The sequence below is a fragment of the Onychostoma macrolepis genome, chromosome 18 (genome assembly GCF_012432095.1).
Source record: "Onychostoma macrolepis isolate SWU-2019 chromosome 18, ASM1243209v1, whole genome shotgun sequence".
NCBI classification, from domain to species: domain Eukaryota; kingdom Metazoa; phylum Chordata; class Actinopteri; order Cypriniformes; family Cyprinidae; genus Onychostoma; species Onychostoma macrolepis.
In genome coordinates this window covers 24,980,149-24,995,844 of record NC_081172.1, presented here as the reverse complement: position 1 = coordinate 24,995,844, position 15,696 = coordinate 24,980,149, and the positions used below count along the sequence as shown (strand labels likewise).

At 36.1% G+C, this 15,696-nt stretch overlaps 1 protein-coding gene across 6 annotated transcripts in view; it reads right to left on the bottom strand.

The window, feature by feature from the left end:
- myo5aa (myosin VAa) overlaps positions 1–14,383 on the bottom strand; it is an 87,613-nt gene extending 73,230 nt beyond the window's left edge. For all 6 annotated transcript variants that reach the window (XM_058750836.1, XM_058750838.1, XM_058750837.1 and 3 more), the window contains exon 1: positions 14,135–14,383. In XM_058750836.1, the coding sequence (XP_058606819.1) occupies positions 14,135–14,161 (27 nt within the window). In that variant the 5' untranslated portion in view covers positions 14,162–14,383. The remainder of the gene's footprint in view (positions 1–14,134) is intronic.
- Between the last annotated feature and the right edge of the window lie 1,313 nt (positions 14,384–15,696).

The window sequence follows — 15,696 nt, the reverse complement described above, 5'->3', positions numbered from 1 at the left end:
TCAAAGGTACCAATACAAGTGAAATTTCACAATACCATAGCAAAAATGAAGAACATTCTTTATTTAAACTGTTAGCAAATCTCAATTAAGAAAATACTGCTTTCAGTTTTTGATGCAATTATTCATACTAATTAAGTGGCTAATATTAATTAAGTAAGTGGCTTTTCTCCCTGTCAATGTTGTTGTTTAATTAATACTATGACATATTCAAGAAAGCAGCAGGTCTGCAAGGCCTGGTACATCGATCCAATATGGTGCACTTGTCCTGCATCTTATGTTCACAAATTAACTGTGCTTACATTATTACCTCACCAGGTGGGCATTTTGACAAGAATGTCTTCTTATGCATAGCCACATCACCACAAACGCTATTCACATGCTCACAAATACACACTCTCATGTTCAACAAGAGGCATTCTGACTGCACTGGTACAGCAATAAGATGCTACTACCAATACTGCAGATACTGGTATTGTTAATTGTTTTTTTTTTTTCATTTTAGTTTTGTGTTGTCCCAACACAGTGTTTGTGCCTGATCAGAAAGTCCTCTACACAGAATTAAAATAACTAGTAACGGTATGCAAACAGACAAAAAATAACAAAAATTAAAGTGTTATGAAATTAAAAATAGAAATATATTGTGTGTGTGTATGTATATCATATATACACATATATATATATATATATATATATATATATATATATATATATATATATATATATACACACACACACACACACACACACACACACACATATATATACACATATATATATATAATTAAAAATAAAACAATCGATGAAATTAAAGTGCAGACTTTACGTTTAATTCAAGGGGTTGAACAAAAATATAACAAAATACTTAGGAATTACAACCATTTTTATAGACAGCCCCCCACTTTCAGGTGCTCAAATGTAATTGGACAAATAAATATGATCATAAATAAAATGTTCATTTTTAATATTTTGTTGAGAATCCTTTGCAGGCAATGACTGCCTTAAGTCTGGAACATCAAGGACATCACCAGAGACTGGTTTTCCTCCTAGTTAGGAACTCTATATTGTATGTGGTAAGCACAGTAAGAACACATTGATTTATAAGATGACTGTTTAAAGAGTGATTCATCTGGAATGCATCTGTTCCTGATGAAAACATGCAGATTAATAAATAGACATCTTCACCATGTACATGTCTCATCTGTATGAACTCTTTAGTAAACATTAAAGAATCACCTATGATGATGCGCAATAAATCAGTCATATGGGCATCACCATCATGATGGTTTGCCCTCGGGGGTGATGGGGGGCAGGTGTGAATGAGCAGAGGAGACGGGGCTTACCCAATCAATTTAAAAACAAACTGTCAAAACCTATTTTTATCTGTACAGTGTTCTATATTCCTCTCCGTCTGCCTCTTTTAATTATTCCTTCATTTCCTTGTTTGCCGGTGCTCTGATTAACAAAATCATTTTTTGTTGACATCAGAATAACTGAGAGAAAACAAACAGACTGTCTTATGGAACCAATCAGCTTGTTGTAAAGATATTGGAGTGAAGTTATGCTGCGTTTATATTTACTGGTTTATATTTTTTATAGTGCTGTCAAACGATTAATCGTGATTCATTTAGTTCAAACGGTGACAGCATGAAATAAAACTACAAGTTTAGAACACAAAACTATAAGTTACAGTCAGAGTAGGGTATAACGCGTTACACAGCAATATTCTAATTACTTTTCATGGTAACACAGTAATGTAATGCGTTACATTTTAAATTGATGTAATTTGATTACAGTTACTAATGTCAATAAAATGACGTTACTTAAGTTGCAAATGCAGTGTTAAAAAATATGAAGTAAAAATCATGTTCTGCATGTCAGTATGCCCTTTAATAAATCACTGGGGATTGCAAGCTAAAATGCAGAAGAGTCCTACAACATTTAGATGCAATGAAAGGTTGCCTAACATATTTCAAAAGGTTGCACTCGATTTCACATTTTAGTCTGGCATTACAGTTTGGGAGAAGTTTAACAAGTGAATGTGTACAAGTTTATGTCAGTAACACTAAAAGAAGTAAAAATAAAGGACTCATCAGAATGAGATGCTCCACTGGATTAAGCCGCGTCACATCGCATTCTTCTTCTGAGGTAAATTCAAGGCTTATTCCTCACAGCGCGTCTTCTTCCAACAACAAAAGGTAGCTGAGATGAACTTGATGAATCTTTCTTTGTTTACAGAGGTGATGTGGACGTCCAATATTCGCGCGTCTCAAGCCTGGTTTCGCGTGGATGATGATTATCTATAGTGCACAAAGTGCGTGGGCGCATTATAGGTGAGCTCAGACGGGAAAGACTGTACCTCGCGTTGGTTTAATACGGATTATTTTATCAGAGAATATTTGTTTTCGACATGACTTACTTTATTTAAAAATAGACACTTATCACACTTTCTCTTTCCGTTTTGTTTTAACACCGAACATCAAATTAATTTATGCCACATTGTTCATTCTTGAAATAAACTTATGTCCGTTTGGTGATTAAAAAACTGTTATAGACTGCTGCTCGAGTTGAATGAGATGCGTCCAGTGTGTGATATCTGTGAGTTGTCCGTGAAGCGATTTGCTTTTGCCTGGTGTGTAACTAACATATTTTGTTATTTTGATTAGATAATCATCGTGTTCTAAAACAGAAGGAAATCAAGTGTAAGAGTACACATACAATATCCATATGCTATGCTTCAATGCTATGGCCTTTATGTAGATATTTAAAGATGGTCATCTTTAAGCATGACTGTTGAAATGAAATGGTAACACTTTACAATAAGAGTCCATTAGTAACCAGAAGTATTGTTCCTTGTTAGAGTGTGTTAATTCAACATTTACTATTAGTAATACATTTTTTAATTTTAAAGTGTCTTCGGTTAACATTAGATAATAAACTATGAACTAAGTTTAATGATCAATATAATCATTCATATTTTTATTAATTTACGAATTTATAATTTATAATCTATTTTTCTTAGAAAATGACTGATCATTTCGCTAGATAAGACCCTTATTCCTTGGCAGGGATCACGTAGAGCCATTTGAAGCTGTATTGAAACTGCAATTTGGATCTTCAACCCGTTGGCCACCATTGACAGGGTTCCTACCCATTTTCCATTTTAAAATTCCATACTTTTCCAGACTCAAATTTCCAAATCTCTCAGTAGATTTTTGGACTATATTTAGTATAAATGGTAATTAGAGCATTATTTTCAGCTTTATATTTGGTATATAGTACAGTCATCTGTAAATATTTTTATTTTCTCAGGGTTTTTTTTTTAAGTGACAACCTACAGAGTCCCTAAAATAAAATAAAAATGCAGACTTTTACATGCACACAAGAAACTTTTTTGTGCCCTCGAGAAACTATTCGCATGCGCATAGGAATTTTTTTGCATGCTTATGCATTAAAATTTATAGTTTTATATAACCTATTTCCTTTGTGTATCACTGTGAATAAAACGAGGGCATGAATGCACATGAATTAACAGAGATCTACTTGCTCAAAATTTGGCTTTTCTTATTGTATTACCTCTACACTGTAAAAAATCAAAAGTTGAGAAAACTTAAAAGTTTAAGGCAAACAGCTTCAGCACATTTTTGAGTTTTCTCAACTTATTATTGTAGGAGACTTCTTTCTTTTTCCATACTTTTCCAGAACTGTAAAATACTTAAATCAAATTCCATACTTTTCCAAACCCCCGTAGGAACCCTGCATTGAAGTCCACTATATGGAGAAAACTTTTGGAATGTTTTCCTCAAAAACCTTAAAGGGCTCATCGGATGCCCATTTTCCACAAGTTGATATGATTCTTTAGGGTCTTAATGAAAAGTCTATAACATACTTTGGTTCAAATTTCTCAATGGTAGTGTAAAAAACACCCTTTTTAACCTGTCAAAATCAGCTCTGTTTTCAGCAAGCCATTATAGTCCATGTTGCTTTAAATGCTAATAAGCTCCACTCGCCCGCCCCGCCCCGCCCCTCTCTTCCATGGGGTGACGAGCAGACTGTAAACTTCAGCCGCCAAACTTGCTAACTAGCATATATTAGGAAAGGCGATTTGCAAAGATTCATAAAAACCCTTATACTCACTTCTTCTGTAGATGAAGCTGGATCACAAATGATTTGCGCGAACATAAACGCATTTAGGCAGATCTGGGATCAACGCATTCCTTTCAAAAACGAAAGTAATGTTAATCCTCTGCGTCTTCAGCGGCTCAGATGTCGGGAGTAAATAACGACTGCTGTGTTCATTATTACATCCAACAACAAAACACCTCAATCGCTTAATCAGAGATATTCTTGTCTTCCCCTACACTAGAGTCGACACAAATGTGGACGGATGACAGTTCAGTCAGGGCGGGTCTAAGGTAAAACGGTTTTGTCAATCAGCTATCGTGGGAGTGGTCTGTGCAGAACTACGTCATTCTGACAGGAATCTGACAAATGTCTTGAAGTACATTATCTGAAAAATATCTTGAGGTGCAGTAAGGTAACTGCAGCATAAGCAGGATAATTGACTCCAGGCCGTTGAATTATTAGAAAAACAATGCTTTGCATTATTATCAAAGGCATAATTAACAAATTTAAAAAGTGGTTCAGAAACAAAACACACAACAGACAACCATCCACAGAAGCAGTGACGTATTCGTTTGTTTAACCTGAATCTCTGGAGGAGACCATCCCAGAACTGAGCTCCTAGCAACAGAGATACAGGGACAGGAGGAGAGAGGGTAAAAATAGCATCTTAACACAATCTCTCTCTCTCACACACACACACACACGCAGTCAAAAACACGGTCACTGTTGCAGACACAACTTGCTCCTATATCTCTCCCACTTGGCCACATTCACACTTAGTGACGATCACCCTTAATGCCAGAAAATTGAGGATTACAGGATGGTGTGAAAATAGCAAATGTGTGGTTTCAATACAGCTGAAAAAAAAAAAAAACTTGAGATAATCCTCATGTGACACAACCACATGATTCAGCAGACGGAGACAGACATACACACACACACGCACCTGACCCAGCAACCAATGAAAGGGCATCTGTAATGTGACATAATACATAAGCATGTGGCATGTTCTGCAAGAACACACACACGCACACTCATATGAACTGATGTATCTAGAAGGTTTCTTTATAAAAATACAAAATGCTCATACACACTGCTAAGTTTTGGAAGTGACATCTCTAAAGTGTATACAGAGCAAATTACGATGTCAGATAATGGCTACAGTAACGTCTCTGGGTCTCATGGTCGTGAGAAGCATGAATGCTAAAACCTAGAGTATATTCTAGTTTTAATGCAAACGCTTAGTATGTACAGCCAAACGCATAGACTTTAGGCTCCATTTGATAGTGAGTCAACGTGTGAGTCCATGTCAAGTGCATTGAGTCCAATCGTGAGAAAAAGTTAACCCGGTACAGGATTTAACCAGGGTTTAGATGAGGTTAATCCCAACCAGGTGAACTACACCTATGACTTATCTCCATTAACCTAATATTCACCTGATGTGACATCTCAATCCCATTCACTTGTAGCGTTTTAATGAAACCCAACTGTAATCTCACCGTGAGCCACGTGAAAGCTCACTTCCTGGCCATGTCATTCACTCTGGATGACATTACACAAGTATCATGTTCATGAAATTAATTTTATGAGGTGATTTAGACATACTCATTCTTTCACTGCATTTTGTCTTGCCACCACGCACGCAGTCTCACAAATATCAATAGCAATCCTATAATGATAATAGTAAAGCAATAGTTTACCCAAAAAAGTACATTGTTATAAGTATTATTAGTATTACTAATGATTTTAAGTAGTACCTAAAAACCTAAAAGTCTAGTCATTATTAACTTAAATTTTTGACCCCAAACCTTGGGCCCTATCATACATCAGGTGTCTTTTGGTAGTTTCAGCCCGACGCAGTTATCATTTTCACGTCCTGCGCCACATTGTTTAAATAGCAAATGCATTTACGCGCACATTGTGCGCCCATGGTCTGAAAACGAGGTGTGTTCATGTGCATCGTTGGAGCGTTGCTATTTTGAGGCAACTGAAATAGACTGCGCCAATGAGCGTACACTCTGATTATTACACACACAGGGATGCGCAGCAGCACACAAACATACCAAATATAAAAAATTAAAGGATTATAATGTAAAAGATTAATAATGCGTAGGCTACATAAATGGATAGTCATTGCATGTATCAGAATTAGCCTACCCATTTGCTCGCGCATAAGCAGCTCCGTTTCCTCTCTGGAGTCGCGCTCTGTCTTTGCGCTTGCAAATTCCGCCATGTAAATAGCAAATCCGCCATGGCACGAGCGCAACTGGCTCTTAAAGTGAATGGGAGATGAGATACTGATTGGTTTATTGCACGTTATGCCCAAAACACACCCATTACTCATTAAGAGAATAGGGACAACCCTTTTGGACCATGCGCGCCAGCCGTTTTTCCCGTCGTGAAGCTAGCAAAAGTGGATTCGGACATGCCCTAAGTGCACCTGCGCCTTACGCTTTAGACCATGTGCTTAAAATAGGGTCCCTTGTCCTCCTTAGTGTGTTCATGAGAGAAGTAGTGATGTCCAACTGTGAACCAACAATTTTTTGTGTCAGATCCAAATTCCAATAAAACAGCTGATCTGGTTAAAAAAAAATGATCGGAACAATTCAGTTAATAATTAAAGTGATTCACTGTCTCTGTGCTCAGTAGTTAACTGCTCTCTAGAAACGTATAATATCAATCTGCTCTTCACAAAACTATTTTTCACTCTAAAAAAAAAAAAAATGAAATCTAGCACAAGAGAGTTAAACGACAGAATTAAATTTTACTGGTGGAAACCTGTGCCAAAGATTAAAAAACAAATAATCACACTATGTTCTCAATTAACATTCAAAACCACATGAGCAATATGACCTCTATAAAAGAGCAATGTGATTATTGTGTGTGTGTGTGTGTGTGTGTGTGTGTGTGTGTGTGTGTGTGATTTAGAAAGAAAGAGACATGGGGGAGGTAGAGGGTACTTTACAAAGCATTTGTAAATCGGTTCACGGCCAAACAGAGATTAAGGAATTAACCCTCAGCTTTCACTTCAAAAGTCGCAACTCTTTCCTCACTCCACTTGTCCCCTCAAGGATCATTTTTATCAAACACATTGATCACAATCACAATTTCATACAGACAAGGAGGTCAGACTGAATCAAAGTGATTCGATTTTACCATCAACCTCCATATCCTGATAATTTTTAATGTCCAAAACCCCTATTACACTGGTCTCTGGTACAGCCCTGTGGCTATTCATAAACTCATAAAACAGAGACACACTATAATCGCCCCCTCATTTTTGACAGGACACGTGGCTGCTTGTGTGAGAGCTTGAAGATTACAGAATCAATTAAATGAACTTCTTCATCTGTATGACATTCACATCTCAGCTGACTACATTCTGTGAGAGACATTTATGTAATGGGAAAATTCCAACCATTACACTTCACAAAAAAGTTTTAAAAATGTCCATGTTGCTCTTTTTCATGCAATCATAATGGATATGATTTACATGAACAAGCTCAAAAATATTATAAAAGTATCATAAGAGTAATCCATAAAACTTGTATAGCATATGTTGTCTGTATAAAACAATATATACTGTGAACAATATATAGGATATGTATGAGTCAAAATCTGCTAAGATGCAATAATAGAACAACAGTTTTAAAAAGTATTTTTCACTATTGTTTAAAGGGGTCATCGGATGCCGATTTTCCACAAGTTGATATGTTTCTTTAGGGTCTTAATGAAAAGTCTATAACATACTTTGGTTAAAATATCTCAATGGTAGTGTAAAAAACACCTTTTTTACCCTTTAAAAATCAGCTGTTTTTAGTCCATGTTGCTTTAAATGCTAATGAACTCTGCTGACCCCGCCCCTTTCTTCCATGGGGTGACGAGCTGACTAAACTTCAGCCACGTAACATGCCACATGTCTGTCAGAGATGATAATGTACCCAATACATAACACACGAGTATAAATTTGTTCTTCACTTGCTGAAATTGAATTGGAATGATCAGGGAACTGACAGAAATCATTCGCACTGCATGCTAAATAAGAGAATAAACACCAAAACTTCACTGTGTTAGTGAACACTGTTGTATGTTATGCTTTGACAGACTAAAATGTAGTTTGATCACTATGTTCTCAGTTGTTTAAAAGATAAAGACAGTTATAAAAATGTTAAAATAAAGTAAAAGATGATACATTTTTTACATGATTTGTTGCATTTATTTTCCCCATTGCATACATATAGTTATAAGTCTAAATCATTTATATAAGTCTTTCAATTATACAGTAATTTCGTGTGAGGAACTAAACAAAATTTAGCCTAAGTTCACACACACATTAAACATGCCACCTCAAGTCACCCTAAGTTTAATATCAATGACATCAAACATTATCGGTGAGATTGACTGCACTGCATTCTAAATACTGAACTATATTTAAGATACTATTTTATGGTCTTTTTGTGCCCTTTCACTTTCATGGAGGAAAAAAACATTGGACATTCTATTTGGACATTCTGCTAAACATCTTCGTTTTGGGTGAACTATCCCTTTAAATGTTACATGACGCTCTGGGCTTTGACCTCCCAGTTTAAAGGAGAAAACAAGGAAAAATGGAGAGAGAAAGAGTAGAACAGACCATCACATGACAGACGCTCATGTGAAAATCTGCTGCCTGCTGTTTCCCAGAGTCTCCCTTCACCAGCAATCCCTTCACCCACCAGACTATTACTACTGACCAGCTCTCAAATACGCTTGCCAAAAATGTCTGAAATCCCACAAAATCTGTTTGCTGAAAAATAACTACGTTGCTCTTGTTTACAGTTACTCCAAGCATTCCGAAGCCAGGTTACCCAGGATTCTCTGGGGCACAGAACAGTGTTAACACATATCCTGATGAATTACCACAGTCAATATAGGATCTCATCCAAACGTAATGACGCAAGATTAAATTTAGTCAAATTAAATGGAGACGCGATGTTCACATGGACAATAAAATCCTATGATATGAGATCACGGATCATTTCCGATAGGCCACTGAGCAGAGCATCTTCTTATAAGAATTATTGTTGCACGATTAAATCTTTATCAGTTTCACACTTTTATCTACTGCATCAGAAAATGGAACGATTGACAACAAAACAACAAATGTGTTATCTATACATTTCAGTAAAAAAAAAAACCTAGGATAAAAAAATTAAAAATATTGACAATATCAGTAAAATATATATATATATTGGTTTCCAATAATCTAACAACTTAATGTTCTAATGCAGTTTTCCAAAAAAAAGTAATATATATATATATATATATATATATATATATATATATACACATACAGTATTTACATTACATTATATTTGAACAATTGTGAGCATATTAGACAACAATGTCAAATTCAACAAATGTTTACATTATTATTTTCTAATTATTTAATCTAATCCATACATATGTAATAGAAACATACAAAGTAACTACTAAACTGAAGCTGTGAGAAATTTTTAACATTTACAGCCATGATAACCAGCTTGATTATTAGCTTGATTTAAGTCAGTTCACACCAGAATTGATGTAATGGAACAATAAATGATCATCTGTTACATGAGTCTTTTTCTGCAACAACCAGAAAAGTATCAGAAAACTTAACATCATATTCCAACAGTATAACATAATATTCTAATTTTTAAAAAAAAGTTAGACAACCAATCTTTCTCTAGCTAATTTAGCTTGTGTCTAAAAAAATAAATAAAAAATAAAAATAAAGAAAAACTGATCACCAATTGAGTAATAGTGAATACTGAAATTACATATGCTCAAAACAAGCAAAAGGATATTAGTTCCAGTACTTACTTTAACAAACATAAAATCCAACTCCTGGTTCATGTTTAAACCACAACCTGCTCTATTTCATACTGAAGACAAGAAAAATGACGTCTGTCCTACTTCTGCCAGCGCTGGGAAACACGTTAGGGATCGCTCAATGCATCTGATTGGATCCCTGATCCCAGGCGGATATATATTGATAACTGTGTCTGGGAGACGGTCTTCCGAGTGGCTGATGCTCGAGTCAGCAGAGAGAATTGTTTGTCTGTCTCCTCAGCTGTTCTCAGAACAGCCAAACCCTCTAGTGTCACATGAGCAAGAACAGAACCTTTTTTTTTTTAATTGCATCATTCTGCAAAACTGTGGGACAGTCAGTGGACAGAGAAATAAGTTTCAAACTCGTATGTAAACATAACAGATGCCACATGCAGATGCAATAGTAAATGGATTTACCCCATACAGAACTTATTTAAATTGCCATTTAAGAAAGAATGAAGTCATTCACATGCATGTTTATCGGGCTGATAACATTGTTAAAACAGAATGTCCAAGATAATAAAAATATAAACATTCATGTTGGTATTTGGTTTAAAACTTTTACACTATTTTGGCTAAAGTTTAAATTTGAATCTAAAAATACAAAACAATAATGTATTTTCCTTACACCTTGAGTATGCTACCACATCCTAATCGTTATTTTCAACATACATATTTATGGAAAAATATTTAGAAATATCTTTATTTCTTAATTCAGAAATATTGTATAGTTTTAGGCAGGTTGTACCATATGACACTGATTTTAAAATCTAAGCTATTATGCCTTGTAATAAAAAGCTCAAATATTATAGTTTAAGAGTCTTATTGAACTTAACACACTGTATGATCTTCAGGAATCATCCTTATAATATAATAATTTCTAATAGTTTCGGCATGTAGGCCACTTTTTTTTCTTTAAACATTTATAAATTTTAACAAAACTGCTTTGCTGGTTTTAATAATAACAAAGGTTTATTCCAATCTACTTTTAAAGAATTTAATCCTTTGTAATGAGGCCTTTTCTGTATTAATTTCCGTACCTCCATGTTGTTCCAAACTTTGGAACACAAAAGAAGATATTTTGAAGAATGTTGGAGTGCAAACACCAATGAATTTCATTACATGCAGAAAAAAAAAAGAAGACATTTTTAGAATAACTTCTTTTGCAGTTATACAGGTTTAGAACTACATGAGGGTGAGTGAATAATTTTAAAAATTTTAACTATCCCTTTAATTCTTAATACTGTAATGCATTTAGGCTATTTCTTAATGTATTTTTGTATACAGTAACAGATACACATAAACTGAGTGATCACTATGTCATTGCTCAGCAGTTCTCTGGATGTTGAGAAGTTTACACGAAGACCTTGAATACCTGACGCACCACATTATACATCAAAGACACCTATTGGCTGTTCATAGTAGGACTGCACAATAAATCGCATGTGATTGTCATGCGCATCTCGTCAGTAAAGCCGGTTCTGTGATTAGTAGTAAATCTCCATCACATGCTTTCAGATGGAGATGCATTTTAATACACAGAGCCGTAGATCATTGACAAGCTACGCAATATCGCGTTCATAATCGCAGTATGAACGCGATATTGCGTAGCTTGTCAGTGATCTAAGGCTCTGTGTATTAAAATCTGAAAGCACTTAATGGAGATTTACTACTAATCACAGAACCGGCTTTACTGACGAGATGCGCATGACAATCACATGCAATTTATCATGCAGCCCTAGTTCATAGTCATGATGAGGACAAAGCAGGAGAAATACTATTATTCCTAAATATCATAAAAGTAAAATGTGGTAGAAATTTGTCAAACCTTGCACTATTTCTGGCTTTGTGTAGCACCTACAGCTCTGTAAACCCTTCTGAAAAATACCACCATTAGAAACAAGCAGCTGACATGTATTTTTGTCCAATCTGTAACAAGTATACTGGATCTGCCAGAAAACCTGCAGCTTGTGTGCGAGTGCATCATTGTAAGAAATTAAATAATAAAACTACGACCTCTTAATATAATATCTTTCTTTTTACGCAAAGATCATTAGAGTCTATTAGCACAGCTTCGTGCATGCAAGAGTGCGATTTCACTGTCTGTTATAAGGATCCAGTGAATCTGCAAAAAGCTGGTTCCATGAGATCTGGAAGCAGCAGCCTGTGGCAGAATTCCATGTTACTAGCGAAGAGAACAGGCCATTCCCTGCATCAATGAGAGTTTTATCCAGAGAACATGAGCACACACAAAGACCTGCGTGTTCTCAGGGTTGCCTACAAACCCGAGGAAATTGTGAATATGACTTCTTGGATTTAGTGACCTTTGAGAGAGGATAGGAAAATCTCATGCTGACTGCAGACTGCCAAATAAAACATTTAGACATGACATCATAGCAGTTAAAATCACTATAATAATGCTTTGATTGTCTAATGCATCGCAATAACCAAAAGAAACACTGCATCAAAGAAACAGTTCATCCAAAAAATGACATTTCTGTCAATTTTCTCAACCTCATGTTGTTTCAAACGCTTGGTTTCTTCTGCGGAACATGTAAGATAAGATTAATAAAGTCAAGTCAAGTGTGAAGGTAGCATGAAATAATAAACATATTTTTACTGAAACATGAGAGGTTTCTGTCCCTCCTCTGAAGGTCCAGGTTACCAAACATAGAAGATCCAAAGAGGTCGTAAAGACATGAATGCAAATGATGAATTCAGCAGTTAAATCAAAGTCTTGTGAAGACATACAATTCGATTTACTTTAATCACACATGCATATTTGAGCTTCTGTGTTTATCAAACGTGACATGCTATATGTTATTTGTCAATCTTTATTTAGATGTAAATAAAAGCCTAAATTAAACCTATTTATCATATAAAGCGATTGTATTTTTTCAAAAGACATTAAACCAGTCGATTCACATGGATTCGGTTTTTACGATGCCTTTATGACCTTTTTTGGCTCTTCTGAGTTTTATGGGTTTGGAACAACATGAAGGTGAGTAAATGATTCAAAATGTTCATTTTTGGGTGAACTATCCCTTTAACCATTAAATGAGATACACAACTTGCCTGGAAATAAACAGGCTATACTGCATATATGCTGACTACTAAACAAAACCAAGTATTTTAAGCTTGTTGTACAATGTACATGCAAGCTTGAATCAAAATAAACGTGCTGTGCTCTAGCAGCTCTCAAAAGGATCCGTCAGTGCATTTACAATAAGACAGCTGCATCATGGGGGATGGGTGGGCCTCCCCCCTCTCTCCCTCTCTTTTCAGTAAAAGCATGCAACCATTCGTCATCTGAGACATCATTATGACTACATATGTGATGATGTCATGTTTCGGCTGCTACGCAACAATATTCCGATTGATTTTTTTCCCAAGGAGACACGCCTTGATGTGTGCAGACCGGCCTACAGGCCGCAGCAGGGGACTATGCTGGAAGATGTGTGGATGCAGGCTGTGATGTTAGAGATGCTCGCATCAGCACCAGAGATGGTCGTATCATCCCATGCAGGCAATGATGCTCGCATCAGCACCGCCACGTCCCACTGGCTCTCTGTGGTCAGCCATCAACTACAACTGTGACCCATATCAATAAATCTCAGGCCTTTGAAAGCATCTGCTTGCATGTCCAATACTACCAATCTTTGTTGTTTCCAAGGATGCTGAAGGTATCTGCTTATATCAACAGTCTACCTAATACGGTCCATAACATCTTCGCATGTATCACCTTCAATAAACATAACAAGCAATGCAGGTGGTTTCGTGTACATTTCATTGCATTTATATAAATGTTGTGTTTTTACGCTGCAAGATGTTGCAATCCAAGGTTGTCAATTTAAAGGACAAATCGTGTGGTAATGCAGACAAAAGAAAAACTCTAAAATACAACATATGGGTGCAATATCCTCGCATAATATTAAACAATAGGTTGTTCATCGGCATAAGGCATGCGTGATCAATTACTTCATTCAAATAATCAGAAGGCAATAAACACAACAAATGCCCTATGCCTCCCAGCAATGCACAAGAATCAACAATAATCCCACTTTCACACGCATGTACGCGCTGACATTGCGTTAACACTTCGGCATTGCACTGACATTCGCATTTGATGTTCACACGGTCAGATGCTGAGTATGTTTACCTTTGTATATAATTCAGACGCAGCCATGATGATGGTCGCACAATGTTCCTGCAATCACAGTCAGCGGACCATCCGATCAGTCCCGAACATTCAAAGCTCTCTTGTAGATCTCACTCAGTGAAAAGCCTTTAGAAGGATGTCCTGAATCCAAGGCACCGGCTCATTCCTCATGAATCTGGTCGTGTTTTGGCGTGTCTCTAGAGGTTCGTTCTGGGTGCGATCTATGCAGAGAATGAGTCAATGAAAACGCGGTTGCCATGACCGAGACAAAAAAACGACGCAAGAGTGCGCTCTGGTGGACAACACTGGACCACCACACACTGGCATCCCACCAGTTTTCTCTATCTATCAATATCAATCTATCTTTCTATGAACAATAACAAAGTATAATATACGACACAAGCATGCTCACTTTACTATTATTTACTACTATTACATTTTAATTTACTCTTAAATGATTTAAACTTCAATTATTCAAATTTAACTTTAATTTTATATTTGCATTAATAGAGAAACATGACAAAAACAAACAAGGTGCAGATCAACCGTATTAATAGAGATAACTATATATAATTATTAGAAAAGTTCACCCAGAGAGTTCATTCCAACCGCAAATGACTTTCTTTGGCTCTTCTATTCGGTCTTTGCCATGTAGCCTAAGAACTTAAGTTGTAATTTGCTAAAACGCTCTCAAATCTCATTCATGCTTATGTTTGTTTTTGTTTTGTTTTTTCATAGCAATGGCTGCTGCATTGCTCATGATGACTGATTGCTGCGTCATTTGAATGTTGTGAATTGAACTGATAATAACTGTTTCAGTTTTAATATATTTTAGAATGCATTGTGTGTAAATTACATTTTAAAAAGAAAAAAAAAGTCATTTAAAATTGTAATATTTGTTTTACTGTGTTTTTGATTAACTGCAGCCTTGAAAAAAAAAAAAAAAAAAAAATCCAAACGTGTTACCTGTGGTATAGCTATATAAATATAACAGGATATTATTAGTGTCCACTCTGCCCTCTGTTGGTGCATTTCTCATTCTTAGACACAATAGCGGCAGCTTATGAAACACTCTCTATAACTCTCCAGATCCCTAAAGCCACATTTTCTGATGTATTTTCTCAAGCTTGATCAAAATCTCTGATATGCCTTTGCTCAGGACCTCGCACAGGCTGGAAATATCTGCTAGAATTCAGTTAAGGACACTGTTACTGGTTTATACTGCTGCCAGTGGCCTGATTATTTTTGAGAGAGAGCAGGCGCAAATCCTGGCAGCGGCAGGTCGCAGCGCCACTTCCGGTGGCATTCCCAGATGCCAGGGCAGCTGCCCCACTTCTACTGAAATGTTTACCTCTTCCCTGACCCACCATGCCTCATACCTGTTATGCTGTACCTCACATTGCCCCACTCTCAGATCTAAGAGTTTCTTCATTTCCACCCACTACACTGAGCTGTTTATTTGTTTCTAGAGGACACATCTCCTCAAAACCCACCAACACATACTAAATGAAATATAGTACAATGGTCTGTACTACAAATTTGATATGGCCATTGTCTTGACT